Raw genomic sequence first — 16,610 nt, 5'->3', positions numbered from 1 at the left:
ATACTGCATAAATTTCCTTTTCAGTAAGATTTCTTATTTACTGTGTTTTCGTCATCATAAAAATTAGCACAAGGACACAGAAATTGACTGTGTCCAGGTTTACAAAGGAACATCCTCAGTTCATTCACACTTCTGATAAAATATGGACTCAACCACTGAACATATGCCAACTATTTTTTAAAAGGCCACCACCATGACGTTCAGAACTACTCATCTGCACTTCCATGAATGGGAGCGCATGCAGGAGCAAAATTATGTCACAGTCACTGCTGCTTCCCATTCAAACTTTTAAGTCCCCGAGAGATTAACAGTTATTGCTAGGCATGCAGAACCATCACTTAACCTTCTTATTCGGAGGGAATTTTATAGCTGCTCATTAACAGCTCCAGTAGTGCTTCCCTTCTTATGTAAAGTAATTGTAGAATTTTAGTATGAGAATCCTCACACTCAGAGTTCTGGTTACTACCTAACTCTCTGCATAGTGTGGGAGAGTGGTAATGGGAAAGAACATCAGTGCACTATTCATGTTTTAAAAAAATACCAAGCACCTATTCCATAAAGTAAAATACACATAAAATAAAGATTATGGTCTTTGGCTAAAACAAGACATTTATGAACTGAACATAAAATAAAGAATAGGCTTAGTGGTAGAGCACAATGCTTTGCATTCAGATAATACCAAATTCAATCTTGGTATCTTCCATTAAATATCCTCAGCTTAAGACTCTGGTAGTCAGAGTAGACAATACCAGGCTAGACAAACCAATGATTTGATTAGTTTGTTCTCACAGTACTGAAAGAGCTCACCATATTTTGTTTCTTTTGAAGTTCTTCTAAATATCCTAAAATGTCTTCATCTGCTACATCAAATGCTGTCTGACCCTGCAGGAGAAATAAGCAACAAAATTAAATTATGGTACCATTAACTTGTCATACAGGAAGGGAGTATGCCACCAAGCTAAGCCCAACACAAAGAATGGGCATGAAGTGTGCACTTTGGGGGCATGAAGGGAGAAGAGTTTAATGTGAAGACTGACTTTTATTATTTAGACAATCAGTCTAAAGTAGACCATCGCACCACATAGCAATTCCCTTCTTCTACAGTTACTAAATAATGGGAACCATGGGGACTGTTTCAATCAAAGGGCCACAAATACAGTCAGTTTCAAGGTGATCATTCTATTGGCATGTGTCAAAATTGTTCCTTTTGTGTGTGTCCTGCAAATGACTGTGAATTGGACAATAGTTTCCAAGTCACAGGAAGTAACAGCTCCACATTAGTCCAGTATAAAGTAGACTGTCACTCCTGGTGATTCGGAAAATATAATTTCTATTTAAATTCCTGTAGACGTTCAGGAAGTTAAAGAAGGGGAAATGATTTACTTAAAACACTTTGTTCATGTCCAGACACTGAGTTATAAAGAATTCTCCAAATGAGTAAAGGAGTAAGGCAAACATGTTAAGAGTTTTCTTGGCTACTGCTTGTTTCTCTTATGTGTGAGAGCCTTAAGAGAAAAGGTTACAGTGAGCAACTTTGAATTTAGATATACCTTTAAGATAGAGATCTTAAATAGAAAGTCATATGTTGGAAATAGTCCTCACTGAGTTAACTAGAGTGGAATACACTTTCTTCGCCTATCCCATATTTATTTAACCTTCTTGGGAAGAAAGTTATTCTTCTCGTTTCCCCTTTATACATCACATTATACTCTAATACAGTACAACTTACTACAAAGTCTGCCAAATTTGCACACAACTTTCTTATGCCACACCTCTAGCAATGTTCTGTTGTAGCTTGTCACTCATCTTTCAACTCAATGCCTTACATCATACATACTGCTTATGGTTGATTGGTTTTATCCAATGGTGGCATTGCCTCTGCAGAAAGACTTCCACTCAAACAAGGACAAGACAAGCGATTTTTGCCAATTCCTCAGCTGATTCTCCCCCCAAAAGCTGTACTTGAAGATTTGCAACTATTTTATAATAGAAGGGACATGCCAAGGATTGCAATAGCAAGGGGAGTAAAATCTTGGTGTCCTGAGGGGTGAGGGCAGTTTTATGATATAGCTCACAAATCATGAGTTCAAAGGAAAATAATTAGAGCTGCAACTCTTTAGCAAACCTTAGAAGCTTATTTGAGTCCCAGCCTTTAGAGATGTAAAACAGTTCCATTAACAAAATCTACTAGTTGAATAATGTCAAAACTGCTCATAGACAGATAAATCTCCTCAAAACTTAAATGCCACCCTCTCTCTCCCCTGAGTATGACAGCACTGTGATATGAGTGTCTAAGCTTATTGCAAACTTTGTAATCGAGTGTAATGCTTTTCAAAATAAATCTTCATAAAAAGTTTAAGATACAGCTCTTCTCTGTAAATTTGGCTGGAGTAGCAGTTCAGAAATACTTGTTTCCAAATAGGCCCATAGGGTGGGGAAACAAGATAGGAGATTTGGCAAGGGGCTGGAAAAGCTTCAACAAAAGGGAGAAGAAACCAGATGGTGCTTATAAGAATGAAAACAAGACAAGACATGCCATCAGAATTCATTCAAAAATCTAGCTCCACTTGAAACCTTCAGCCAACAGATCTTTTACTTTAGCCATTCAGTCCTTATATTCTTCCCTGCGCAATCACCTACATTTGTTTTAACACATTTTAACATAAAAATCATTGGGGAAAGATGTGTACTTTTGTATTTTAAAATTAGAACTACTCAAGATACAAAAAGGACTTTCTGGAATTATGCAGTTGTTTCCTGAACAGTATGTTCCCCTTAATGAAGTAAAAATGTGTATGTTTAGTAACTGTATTTAAATTAACTGATTTCTTGCATTTTATTAAGGATTAAAAATTGGTTGCATTCACCCAGGCCTGTCCTTCCAAGCGGAATATATTAGATCACCTGAAGAGGCAAGCTACTACTAAATTTGGAGACATGCTAGGATTTTTATTTATAAGCTAACTAAGATACGGAAAACATCTGGCCATGATAAAGAATGACTTCAGCCATACTGTATTCTCACACTGATACACAATACAGTCAGCAATTATGTAAGGACATTAAGAGCTGCATCACACAAAGCCCTATACAGCTTGGGTCACAAGTGTGTCTCCCAATGTCTCCCATCCTCAGCTTTAAGATCTGTGGAGGGGTGACTGAGAACTGTTTTTGTACATTATGGCTTTAACAGTAAATGCAATGATTCTAATACTCAATAATTCAAATTGTGTACAAACTGCTTTATAATTATAGCTAAACCATGATTTAAATAAGTACATCAAACAATAGTGAACTAATAAAGTGACTTTTTATTTCATTATTCTTTATAAAGTATTTTTAAATGATCTCACTGCAGCTCAGATGCACATCTGAACTGCCAATGGTCACATTAAGGTAATCCCTTGGTGAAATTCAAATATATTTTATATAGCAACTAAAAATAGTTCAAATTTCAAACCAGCATTTTCTTTTTAGACAGCTAGGATCATTATAAATTAGTTTCACTTGTTTGTAAGATGTACAGCTAAGTAACAATAGCAAATACAGAATTCATAACCCACTTTTAATCAATAGATCAGTAACAACACATTTTGACAAAGATTATGCAAAAGTCCTACCACTTTGTTGACAGTCTCCATATCGCACAAGTTTTCCACTAATATTCGACATGCTTCTTCTTTACCCCAATGAGCAGCTGCATGAAGTGGTGTCCAGCCATCATAATCTTTAATATTTACATCATAGCCAGCCTGTATTAAAAGCCTGAATAAATTTGATAAATTAAATTAAAAACAGCAAAACAACTGAAATAAAGTGCTATAAGAATTTTAAAAATTGAAGGATTTGCTGGCATTTTCAGAGCATTGAACCATGTGAAGGGTTTAATGAGCATAGAAATTGCATTACACTGGTACCTTGGTTCCCAAACAGCTTTAGTGTTGAACAAATCAGCTCTTGAACACCACAAACCCGGAGGTAAGTGTTCCGGTTTGCAAACATTTTTTGGAAGCCAAACACCCAATGCGGCTTCTATGACTTCTGCTTGAGTGCAAGAAGCTCCTGCAGCCAACTGGACGCTGTACCTTGGTTTTTGAACAGTTTTAGGAGTCGAACGGACTCCCAGAACAGATAAAGTTCGAGAACGAAGGTACCACTGTATTTTCTCACATGGACCACCATATTGACTAAAAAGGTTGTACACAGAAAGACTTTAAAAAGTCACAATTTTAACATGTAAACCAAGGATCTGCAGAATAGTCTAAACTACAGAAATTTGCAACTACAAAGTGTGAATCTGCATTAGAAATTAACTTACTTTAATACTTCTGTATACCCTTTAGCAGCAGCTACATGGAGTGCTGTGCCACCAGATTTTGCATGCCGAACATCATTTATATGACCACTGTTAAGCCACTGTCTTGCATCTCTAAGCATTATTCGTTCTTCTTCTTTACGAGCTGCCTCTATATCAACCCCTGAATGGAAAGAAATATTTTCATTTCTAAATATGTACATAAATTCTTATTCAAATGACATAAACACTGACACAAGATATCACAGGAGCCTCGCCCAGCATTATGGAAGCTGACTGCAATAATCAGCCGCCTCTGCTCCACTTTGGAGGGAAAGAGAAATGAGGAAGGGCAATGGTACTCCTTCACCCACTGAACCATTTCAATACTGTATTACTTTTCATAAAACAGAATATATAATGCCTTGGGCAGAGTCATGGGCTCAAAGTTCAGTGTGGAAACAGGACCAGTAGCCATGCATCAACACACATTTTAATATAGCAGAAAGCTAGCACGGAACTACAACCGGTACTCAAGTTGAGCCACCTAATGATTTTGCAGCATTCATGGGATGTATGTGGTGTGGAAGAGAGGAAAGTAGGGGCAATGCCAGTCTGTGCCATACACTGCTGGAGGTGGCATTCCCCCCAGAAGAGTCAGGGCATCTCATGAGAAAAAGAAGACCTAGATTGGTTGGATCCTGTCCAGCAAACTGGTTGAGCCAAGACATCCAGCATAAAAGCAAAGCAGATCAGAGAGACAAAGGTCATAAAAGGTAGTCTAGATGAGTATGATATTGGTGGGAGAAACAGGTAAAAAAACTTGTGTGGATTAGGACCTGAGAATTCCTTATTTCCATACTCTTCATTTCCAGAAGATACAGCTATCGTCTTGAGTGTTCTCTAGTTTCCATGGCTAGGCAGCAACTCTGAATGCACTGCCTGTGAAACTAAATCACAATATAACAGTTCTGGTGGTCTACTTTAGGGCATCTCCCCCACCCCTGGAATGGGAATTAGTTCCTTCACCTACAGGAAAACCTCCCATATCCAGATTGTTGCCAGATTCCTGATTTCAGTTCTTTCATATAAAAGACTCCATGGAATGCTGCATGACTATTAAAAATCTAGTAAACTCTATGCACCATCTTTATCTTCAAGGCCATAATACAGTACATCTAGAGATTGTAAGTAATGTGAAGGAGATTATGCGTTGAAATATTTTAGTTGATATTTTAGATTGTAAAATGCTATTTTATTTATTGATTTGTTTTACCTTGTGGGCTTATAGACGAATAAAGTATTATCTATCTATCTATCTCCCATGTCCAGCTCAGGTTAAATGGGAGGGTGAAATGTATTATAGATTCATATTTAAAATTATCTAATGTTCAACCCTTCCATGTAGTGAAAAAAAATATGGCCATGCCAATTTAAACAGGCAAAAGACATAAGACACAAAGGAATACAAAGGAAAAGTGGGTAGAGAAAGGCACAATACCTCAAGGACTTTACCCACATGTACTAAACTGGGGTTTGCATTTGTCATCCAGGGCCTTTTTCCATTTGCCCTCTTTTCATTGGTGTCCCCCCCCCTCCACGTTCTGCAGGGAGGCACACCTGGCAATATCATTATCTATTTTTAGGTGTCAGGAAAGAAACATTTCTTTAAACCCAAGCTTTCGTCCTTAATTTGGAAAGTATTGTGTGTATTTCTGGCCTCTTTATTATCTAGCTTTGTCATGTACATTGGTTTTGGTTTTATACATAGTTTTAATGTTTATATTATTTTGTAAGTTGCTTCAGGTCACTTTTTATTTTAAAAAAGCAAATAATAAATGCAATACAATGATTATTGTTATTGTTACTATTATTTTCAAGCGACATCCCTCAATCAATTTATGCATGTAAATTGGCGTAAGTTAATAAGTAACTCCAAAAATTCATATATCCATTGTGCATTGAGAATCTCATATTTATATATTTTAATATTTAGCATTGTTTAACAATACAACTTTAAGGTACAAAGTACATTCTAAGAATGGTCCACAGATGGCAATACTGCATCTCTAGCTCAGTGTTCAATTTATTCATTTAAAAAATGTTATTTGCTCTCTCTCAGGTACACTACAAAATCATTTTACATAAATGTGGGGGGGGGGGGGACTAATTAGCTACCTTTACTAGTTAATCAGCTGAAACGTTTTAGCTTAATTCTAAAATATATTGCTCAGGATGCATTTTAAAACATTTCAAAATTCTAATTCTCAGCATTTGTTAGCCTGCCAACAAGTATTGCTGTGTCACAAGCTCTGGGCACTTACCAACCTAGCATAATCAATCTTTAATGCTTAAAGTTGGAAAGAAGAAAGAGTTTAGATACTGACCAGTGGCAAGTGAGTAAGCCAGCTATGCTATGGTTTCCATTATTTCTAGAAGTAAAATTCAGGACACAGAAGTTGGTGAGCTTTTGGGGAGGAACTGTTGAGCTTTCTTTAGGCAGTCAACCTCAAAATCCTGGACATTTTGCCTATTTTCCTAAATTCCCCCCGGATGCTATTTTCAGCAGTTAAATTCCAGACATGTCCGGGAAATTCCAGACATATGGCAAACCTAAGCTATGCAGTTACTCCTTTAAAAATCCTCTCCAGACCCAGAAGACTGTAATAACCCAGTCATATCACTTTGGGGGCAAGATGCTCAAGCAAGTGGTGGTTGTCTAATGTTAATCTCCCTTGCTTGAAACATATTATCTAGATCCATTTCAATCCTGTTTCAGGTCTGGATTTGGTACTGAGAGCCTTAAATTTCCCTGATGCATGACCTCTGTAAAGAGACACAAATGGGGCTTTGATCATTCTCTTCAATCTTTTGGCAGCTTTTGATACCATCAACCAAGGAATCCTTCTAGACAGGAGACTCTGTGACTAGGAGGCATTGCTTCTATTTGTAAAGTCAATTCCAGAAGGCAGCATTGTGGAACTTCTGCTCAACCTCACCATTGCTGCCACCACCACATCCTTTTAGACATCCATATAAAGTGGCTGGGTGACTTCATCCAAAGATTCCAGCTCACATGTGATATTCCAGTATGTTGCCATTAACATTCTGTCCCATATCAACACAAGTCTGTATGCAAGCACACATCCACAAACACAAAATGATGCAGAGTTGCGGTACTTGCTACTGTTTTGGACAGACTCTTGTCACTCAGATAGCTTCATTACCAGCCAACTAGTACTGACCACTTCCAGTGCTTGGAATGAACTAGCTGAAAAATTTCTGAACTACACCTAAAAGTAATCGCTGAGTGAATTGTGTTCATTTTGAGGTAGAACCTGGACACTCAGCTTTCATTTAAAGATAACTCTCTCTCTATATATATGGGTTAAACCACAGAGCCTAGGGCTTGCCAATCAGAAGGTTGGCAGTTCGAATACCCGTGACGGGGTGAGCTCCCGTTGCTCGGTCCCAGCTCTTGCCCAACTCACAGTTCGAAAGCACGTCTTGAAGCTTTCTTTGTTAGGCCGAATTGCTGCTATTAAGATGAATGTATTGCCAAAGATGTTGTTTTTGTTTCAAACATTGCAGATTGTGGACAAGACGGAGTGCTTCCAGAAGTGGCAGAGAGATATATCTAAATTTGTCTGGCAGGGCAAAAAGCCCAGAATTAAGTTTAAGATACTAACTGATGCGAAAGAAAGAGGGGGCTTTGCCCTGCCAGACTTAAAGCTGTACTATGAAGCCGCAGCTTTCTGCTGGCTAAAAGACTGGCTACTTCTCGAAGACACTGATGTACTGGACCTGGAAGGTTTCAACAATGCTTTTGGTTGGCATGCATACTTATGGTATGATAAGGTTAAGATCAATAAGGCCTTTAAGAACCATATTGTCAGGAAAGCAGTATTTAATGTCTGGACAAAATACAAAGACTTATTGGAAAACAAAACTCCGAGGTGGCTTTCACCTCTGGAAGCTAAGGCCTGAAAAAGACCCAATATGGAGGCCAAATAGCCAAAATATTGGGAAATATTAGAAAAAGATGGAGACAATTGGAAATTGCAGAGTTTGGAGAAAATGAATGATAAAGTGCGAGACTGGTTACATTACGCTCAGATTAAAGAAGTCTTCAAAAATGATAAAAAAGTTAGGGTTCCAGGTGGAGAAATCGAAGTTGGAAACAGAATTGTTAGAACCAAAGACTAAGGTATTATCAAGAATGTATAACCTGCTGTTAAAATGGAACACACAAGACGAAATGGTTAAATCGGTTATGATAAAGTGGGCTCAGGACATTGGGGATAAAATTATGTTTGAGGACTGGGAAAGGTTGTGGACCACTGGGTTGAACTTCACTGCATGTAATGCTCTGAAGGAAAATGTAATGAAAATGATATATAGATGGTACATGACCCCAGTTAAACTTGCCAAAATATACCATTTGTCTGATAATAAATGTTGGAAATGTAAAGAATATGAAGGAACATTCTTTCACCTCTGGTGGACCTGCCCTAAAGTGAAGGCCTTCTGGGAAATGATATATAATGAGTTGAAAAAGGTATTTAAGTATACCTTCACTAAGAAACCAGAGGCCTTCCTTCTGGGTATTGTCGGCGAGAAGGTGTTAAAGAAGGACCGAACATTTTTTATGTATGCAACAACGGCAGCAAGGATACTCATCGCTAAGAGTTGGAAAACTCAAGATCTACCCACACTGGAAGAGTGGCAGATGCAGCTGATGGACTATATGCAACTGGCCGAGATGACTGGCAGAATCCGAGACCTGGGAGAAGAGAGGGTTGAAGAAGACTGGAAGAAATTTAAGATTTATTTACAAAAATATTGTAATTTGGCTGAATGTTAAGAAGGATGCTAGATCACAAATAATTGTCCACCACTGAATTAGATCTGAATTTGACGATAAGTGAGACTAAGGAAAATATAAATCTTTTGGAGAACTGCTAGATTTTACTTAAATGAGCGGATATAAGATTGTAAACAAGATGGTAATTTGCTTGGAAATTTTTTTTTTTTAACGATGTAAGTGGGAGCGGGAGACGTGAGGGAGTCCAAAGAAGTGACGAAATTATGTTATGATATAAGTAATGTTGTTTATTATCTATGCATTTGTATTCAAAAAACTTTAATAAATATTTATTTTAAAAAAATTGATTTCCCTCCAAAAAAAAAAAAACAAAAAACAAAAAAACCGAAAGCACATCAAAGTGCAAGTAGATAAATAGGTACCGCTCCGGCGGGAAGGTAAACAGCGTTTCCGTGTGCTGCTCTGGTTCGCCAGAGTCATGCTGGCCACAGGACCTGGAAGCTGTACGCCGACTCCCTCAACCAATAAAGCGGGGTGAGCACTGCAACCCTAGAATCTTCCACGACTGGACCTAATGGTCAGGGGTCCCTTTAGCGTGTGTGTGTGTGTGTGTGTGTGTGTGTGTGTATATATATAACTTAGAAAGCAAATGTGGAGCCAAGGCTCCAAGGCTTATTAGGCAGATGCTGCTGTTGCCAATGGCAATTACTCACTGTTGCTAAGCAATCAGAAGAAAGGAATGTGAAGCATTTCCTGTATCTTTCCTACTGAAGAGATTTACTCTCTTCTAATGGGAGCAGCCTGCAGTAAGAAGCACAGGTACAGAAGCAAAGCAAATGATGCCTTGTGCATGGCTGTGTTGCTGACACAAATGAAACAAGTTAAGCCTCTTCTACAACTGAAATACAATTATATGCAAAGCTTTACCTGTGGCTATTCCGGCACACATCCTATTACTTGTGTGTGGCCCTTTTCTTTCTTTTTCTTTTTACTTTTGGACCCTACACTCCAACACAGCTTCTATGTATATTGCCCAAAGAGGATTTTTTAAACTTGGTTTTCAGGCTATGTGCATATATACATATTACCTTTTCATTCTGCTTCATGAATATAACCAAGATGGCTGTTGCCTACAAAAGTTCATTCCAATGAACTAACTCATACTCGAGGTATCACAGCATTCTTAATCTTTTAACATGTTTTATGGGCAACCACAGCTACAGTAAAACCTTTCATCTGGCTATTTTGAGGTCCAAACAACACTAACACAATTCTGTCTCTAAAGACCCCATCGAGGTCCTGCATTCCTTAGTATTAATAACCTTTGTAAGTTTAAATGCATCCCACAAGCCTACTTAATTCTATTTTATATCTATGACCATATAAATGCTGACATTTCCTTTAAAAGGTCCTCATCTTTGCATTTCAGAGATCTTATTTTTATTTATTTTATTATATGGTTATCTGCAGAAATGGCATAATAAGTGACCAATCTCCAAGAAGGGGCCGCTGTGTTACCATGCCTTGAGGTGACTATTCCTTGAGGCTGCTATTCACTGTGTAGACCACTGCATTCTATTCTACCAGGCCTATTCTGTTCTACCAGGCCTACCAGGGAATCAATATTACACACCCACACACAGTGGTCTATTGATATTTGTTTTAATTTTCTTTTTGCTTTTAACTTGTTTTTAACTTTTTATTACTTTATTGTTTCGCTGTACATTTCTGATACAGTTGTATACAAATATTTTTAAATAAATAAAAATAAGTCCTTCTTTCTTTGGTAATCATTCGTAGCTGTGTAAGATCGTCCTTCATGAACACGGTCTTATTAGTGTGTCTGTAAGTGACTGTGGAGGCCAATTCTGGATCCACACGCCCTTGCACAGTGGGAACATAGGTTTTTGGGCAGGAGTTGATCATAGCGAGGATTTGCCAAATGTGTCTTCCTCTTAGCTCATTTCTCCCTTTCATCTGGAGTTTGTGCTTCTTCAAAGTCCATGGTAAAGGCTATTCTCCAATTGGAGTGCTCGCAGTATAGTATAGACAGACATAGCTGCTCTGTCTGTCAAGGATCAGGACTATTGCTATACTATTTATTTTTACAGTAGATACATATTTAATGCTCTTATAGAAAAAAGGGACCCACTAGGAACCCTTTTCTATCTTTCTACTTTTACAATGATGTTTAGTCTTAATGAGCTTGATATTTGTAGATAGTCTGCAGAAAAACCCACCCACAGTGAATCAAAATGTTTCACTTAAAACAGATGCACGTATTAAGGCAGGTCACTGGGAGAAGGGATTTGGCAGTTACCGTATTTTTCGTCCCATAGGACGCTCCGTCCTATAGGACGCACCTAGTTTTTTGGGGGGGAAATAAAGGAACCAGGTCGGGGAACAGCGGGATGGCGGTGCTGCGCCTCCCCACTGTCCCCTGAGCTTGTGGGGCTGGCCGATGTCTGCCTGAAGCGCGGGGCGCTCTGCTTCAGCGTGCCCCATGCTCCGTGCAGCAGGCTGCTATCCGCAGCCTAGGGAGCCCTGCGGGAACTCCCGCAGGGCTCCCCAGGCTTGCTGATAGCTTCCTGAAGCCTGGAGAGCGAGGGGTCTGTGCGCACCGACCCCTCTCGCTTTCCAAGCTTCAGCGAAAGCCTTATTCGCCCCATAGGACGCACACAGATTTCCCCTTCATTTTTGGAGGGGGGAAAGTGCGTCCTATAGGGCAAAAAATACAGTATTTCCTTAAGAACAATCAGCAATTATTTATTGCATAAGATGCTTTTAATAGCTTCAACAGTAAATGCTATATGTGCTATTGTTAATGACACATGGATGTAAAGAGGTACCTCGGTTTTTGAGCGCCTCAGAAGCCAAACATTTCAGAAGCTGAATACCAAAAACCTGGAAATAAATGCTTCCATTTTTGAACGCGCCTCAGAGGTTGAACAGCTTCTGTTGCGTGTTTTTCAATTTTCTCCACTGAACTTGCAGCCAGCCCTTTGCACCTCGGTTTTCAAACGTTTCAGAAGTCAAACGGTCTTCCAGAGCAGATTACATTTGAGAACCGAGGTACCACTATACTCTGTTACTTAAATTCCCTGGATTTCACAGTGCATATATTAAACATAGGGCCTTACAACCTGAAGCACAGTCTCAGCCCAGAACTCATCAACAAAAGTGCAGGGACATCCATTTATTAACTCTGATATCTCTGTTTAAGCACACTTGCTGACCAGCAGCGTTATAAAAGCAAAATGTGTACAAACACAAACATGTGAACCAACTATAGAAATCTAAAGGTGTACCTCACTTCCCATCCCTGTCTTGATTACAGAAGACTCCATTTTGCCTCCCTTGGTGGTCGAGCCATGAGAGAGAATGCATAGAATTCTTAAACCTGCTTTTCTAGATTGGCACTAGAAGCTCTCTGCTCAATTATCTATGTGTCTTCTCAACACAGACCTGAATGATTTATCAAAACATGTCAAGTCAATTCTCCCACTTTCAAATCAGAAGGACGTATTTCTACTCCTAATAATTATTCAGAAGCTACCAACAGCTGACTAGCAAAAAAGATTTGAGTAGTAATATTATCTTCAAGGGAGAAAAGATCAGAACTAAAGATTACCTAATACTTGATCACATTATTCCACTGAAAAAATAATTAAATATATAGGTTTGACTCCTAGGATAGGCTAAAACAATTAAGTTTATGCCAGGAAAGCTTACTGTCTCTTCACCTATGCAGCCAACTGCACCTCCCCACAAAAGCCTCTCCAGAGAGCAAAGGGGTGCTGAACCATTTGGGATAGGGTGGGAATTTTAATTCCATTAGCTTTGTTAAGTCAACTTATCTTAGAATTCAAGTCACAAGATTCATTCTCACATTAAGGTTTTATACAACCATAGCCAAAATATTGTATAGGCAAGTGGCTGATAACATTATGACGCCTATTTTTAAAAATGAACTATAATTAATTAATTCTGTTCTCTTTAAGATCTGAATTGTCTTCATCCTTAAAGCAATCACTAAGACTACAAATTAGGTAAGGTAAAGGTAAAGGACTCATGGATGGTTAAGTCCAGTCACATTCGACTATGGGGTGAGCCAGATCTCACGGAAACACCATTTACCTTCCCACCACAGCAGTACCTATTTATCTACTTGTGCTCGTATGCTTTTGAATTGCTAGGTTGTCAGGAGCTGGGACAAAGCAACAGGAGCTCACCCCATCATGCGGATTCAAACTGCCAACCTTACGATCAGCAAGCTCAAGAAGTTCAGTGGTTTAGACCAGAGTGCCACCTTTACTAGACATTAGATAAGACATGGGACCTTACACAAGACATGCAACCTTACATTACTATAGTTCTGTATCTAGCCTAGAATAAATGACTAAACAACAACAACGCAAATATTTAATAAGTATGTTTGCTTCAGACATGAATCTTAGAAAGCTTGCAGAAAGCTTTAAACTTTAAAGCTTTAAACTAGTATTGGCACAAAAGAAATATTTTCTTTTACTTTTATCAAACATGAAAGACAAAAGCCCTCTGAATAGTCCTTTCATGATATATATTACACAACGAAGGATTCTGATTTAGAACAGCAGTAGGCAATTTGAAATACTACGCATGACTTTCCCCCCAATGCATTAACCACTGAAAAACATTGTCTGCATTTTCTTGCACTGGAGCCACACTTGCATGTTAAGCAGCAAATGTTTTGACTATTTTATCAGCCTAGTTGAAAATGTATTCTGATAATCTCCTTGCATTTCAGCATTACAGTACTCAAAGATGCTTTGCTGGAACCTGAAGATGTTCTTTCAATTATTGCTGATTACATACTAGGTAAATGTCAATCAGGTTTGATAAGATGGGAAGGGTTGAGATGTTCCAGTTCTTTCTGCAAGTCCACAGCTCTACTAAATATCCTACCCTGCTCCCACCCAGCCACCCATTCAATGAAGTCACCGCCTCAGTTGAAACAAGAAGCTGAGCTAAAATTGCCTTCCCAAAGGTGTCCAACCCTAATTCTCCCCAAGTAAAACACTGCACCTAAGAACAGTTCTCTTATTAGTCTGACTCACACCTGACAGAAACTTACAGAAAGTTTCCCATCTAGATACAAAGCACACTAGAACATACAACTTAAAATTTGACAATAAAGAAATAGAAATATGTCAATAATCAGATTAAAAAAAAACAAAACTTCGGCTGTAAAGTGAACTGAATGAAGTTGAATTTTAGGGGAAATATTTGCAGGAGTGTTCTATTAAAGTCCTATACAAAACCTTTCCTTTCCCACTTCTTAGATAAATGCCCCAACAACTTGGTTTCTCTACCGGCAAACCAAGTTTAGGCCTGAGCTATCTCTAACCTCTACCACTTTTACCTGGAAAAGGCACAAGTTGAATGTGGAACATTCTGCATTCAAAGCATGTTCTCCGCTACCTTGCTGGGTTCTCCTCTTTCAATCTTTCAGCTTATTAAAAAGCTGCATTTTTAATAATGCAGCAGAAATTTCATCAAATGAAATTTTTAGATTTGTTCATCAATCTTACTCAGTTATAACTCTGGACACAATAAGAAAGGCCCTAGGGTCACATATCCATATAGTAGATCCTTAAGAACCTATGATCCTTCCTGTCTTCTTCATACAATTCCTTTAACCCCTTATAAATACATATACGCATGTGTGCGCGCACACAGAGAGATTATTATACCTGATGAATTAATATCAAACGAATATGTAATTGTAATCACTTTCGGGGAGAAAAAACATAGCTGACAAGCATAGTGCCATATTTATAATATGGGAAGAATGTGTATAAAAAGTGCTGCACAGACAAGAATTCAGCTCAGGAATCCCTTCAATGTCCATAATGAAGATTTATACTACTTCTGTTTAAGATTGTAGCGAAAATGGAGACACAGTTTATTCTACTTTCACTTTGTTACTTGCATCTTAATATGCACAGATAATGCACAGATAATCCTCACTAACACTGATATTCATGAATATTCTCCCATACACCTGTAGTTTCCACTGAAGCCTGTTGTGGTGCTTGATCATACTGATTCACAGATATGAACACCAGCAATTGAGGCACACGGTGTTTTATTAGTCTGGCAGGACATTTTTTTCACAAAGGCATCCACATATGGCAAACTGCAAGACTGAGATAAACATAACATAAACTGGCTTCAATCTGGTCACTAAAACAACTGAAAGGCTCATCATATGCAAAAGTCTTTTAAAAGACAATGGGTGTTTCTATCATGCTCATTTTGGAAAACACATTTATGTTAGATTCAGTTCTTTTTCAGATGTAAACTCAAACCTAATCAGCACACTTAAATAAATGGCAAACCCTATAAAAATACATTGTCAACACATATTTTATTGAAAGTTCCATTTAATTTTCCAGAGACATAATTCTTCCTATTTCTACGGTGTATTTTCTTACATAACCAGGGGTTCTTAAATTCGTATTCAGAATTAATTATAGTTATATGGCATTTTTTAATTGCATATGGTCAATCCGATGCAACATTTTGGTTTTAATACATATTCTTTTTATGCTTTAATTTTTTATGCAGTAAACCTTTAAAATTACCTTGCCGGTTCACTTCATTTTGAAGCAACTCTTCCATTGCCTCTTCTTCAGCAATATCTAATGGAGTGTCCCCTTCACTATTTACAGCTCCTACATGTGCTCCTTGACTAATTAAATATCTGAAACAGAAGAAATAGCTTGTTGTTAATATGAAAGCAAACCTTTTGATACAAGTACTAAATACATTTAAATATAAACCAAAGCCTCACACACACTAAAGGGATGGTCTCTGATAGCACCACCTTCAAATGACTTTTCCTAACGTGCTGTCAATCATACAAGTTCTTAATGTTTTCTTTAAAAAACAACAGCTCTCCAAGTGCTTAGTTTCTAACAATAAGCTCCACATCAATTTTTGAATTATTTCAACTGGATACACTACAGTGGTACCTCGGTTTAAGAAGAGTCTGGTTTAAGAACAATTTAGTTTACAAACTCTGCAAAACCGGAAGTAGTGCCTTGGTTTGAGAACTTTACCTCGGTCTAAGAACAGAATCTGAACAGTGGAAGGGCCTCATTGGGGAAAGTGTGCCTCAGTTTAAGAATGGTTTTGGTTTAAGAACGGACTTCCGGAATGGATTAAATTTGTAAACCGAGGTACCACTGTACTTGAGTTGATCTACTTGGCATTTTCTGCTGCTGCCCCGTGTTATGGAATACCCTTCATTCTGCTATACATGACGCCGCAACCACCAGTTGTTTCAGCTATCTTGTAAAGACTTATTTGTTTGGGCTTCCTCCAACCCAAAAGAACAGAACCTGTTTTATGTATATGAATCTTCTTCCCATTTGTTTTTATATGCTTTTAATGCTGCTGCTTTACTGGTTTTAAGATGCATTTTATATATTCAGAGAATTTCATAAG

General features: G+C 38.1%; 1 protein-coding gene across 6 annotated transcripts in view; it reads right to left on the bottom strand.

Moving 5' to 3' along the window:
• The window catches only part of PPP1R12A (protein phosphatase 1 regulatory subunit 12A), a 96,272-nt gene that overhangs the window by 39,667 nt on the left and 39,995 nt on the right, over positions 1-16,610 (bottom strand). For all 6 annotated transcript variants that reach the window (XM_081878572.1, XM_081878573.1, XM_081878568.1 and 3 more), the window contains exons 3-6: positions 15,746-15,864; positions 4,319-4,478; positions 3,621-3,765; positions 808-882 (exon numbers count right to left, since the gene is read on the bottom strand). In XM_081878572.1, the coding sequence (XP_081734698.1) occupies positions 808-882; positions 3,621-3,765; positions 4,319-4,478; positions 15,746-15,864 (499 nt within the window). The remainder of the gene's footprint in view (positions 1-807; positions 883-3,620; positions 3,766-4,318; positions 4,479-15,745; positions 15,865-16,610) is intronic.

This window comes from Podarcis erhardii, assembly GCF_964252035.2.
Source record: "Podarcis erhardii genome assembly, chromosome: 10".
NCBI classification, from domain to species: Eukaryota; Metazoa; Chordata; class Lepidosauria; order Squamata; family Lacertidae; genus Podarcis; species Podarcis erhardii.
Note: the sequence above shows the minus strand (reverse complement) of the source record. Positions and strands in the feature narration are given on the sequence as shown.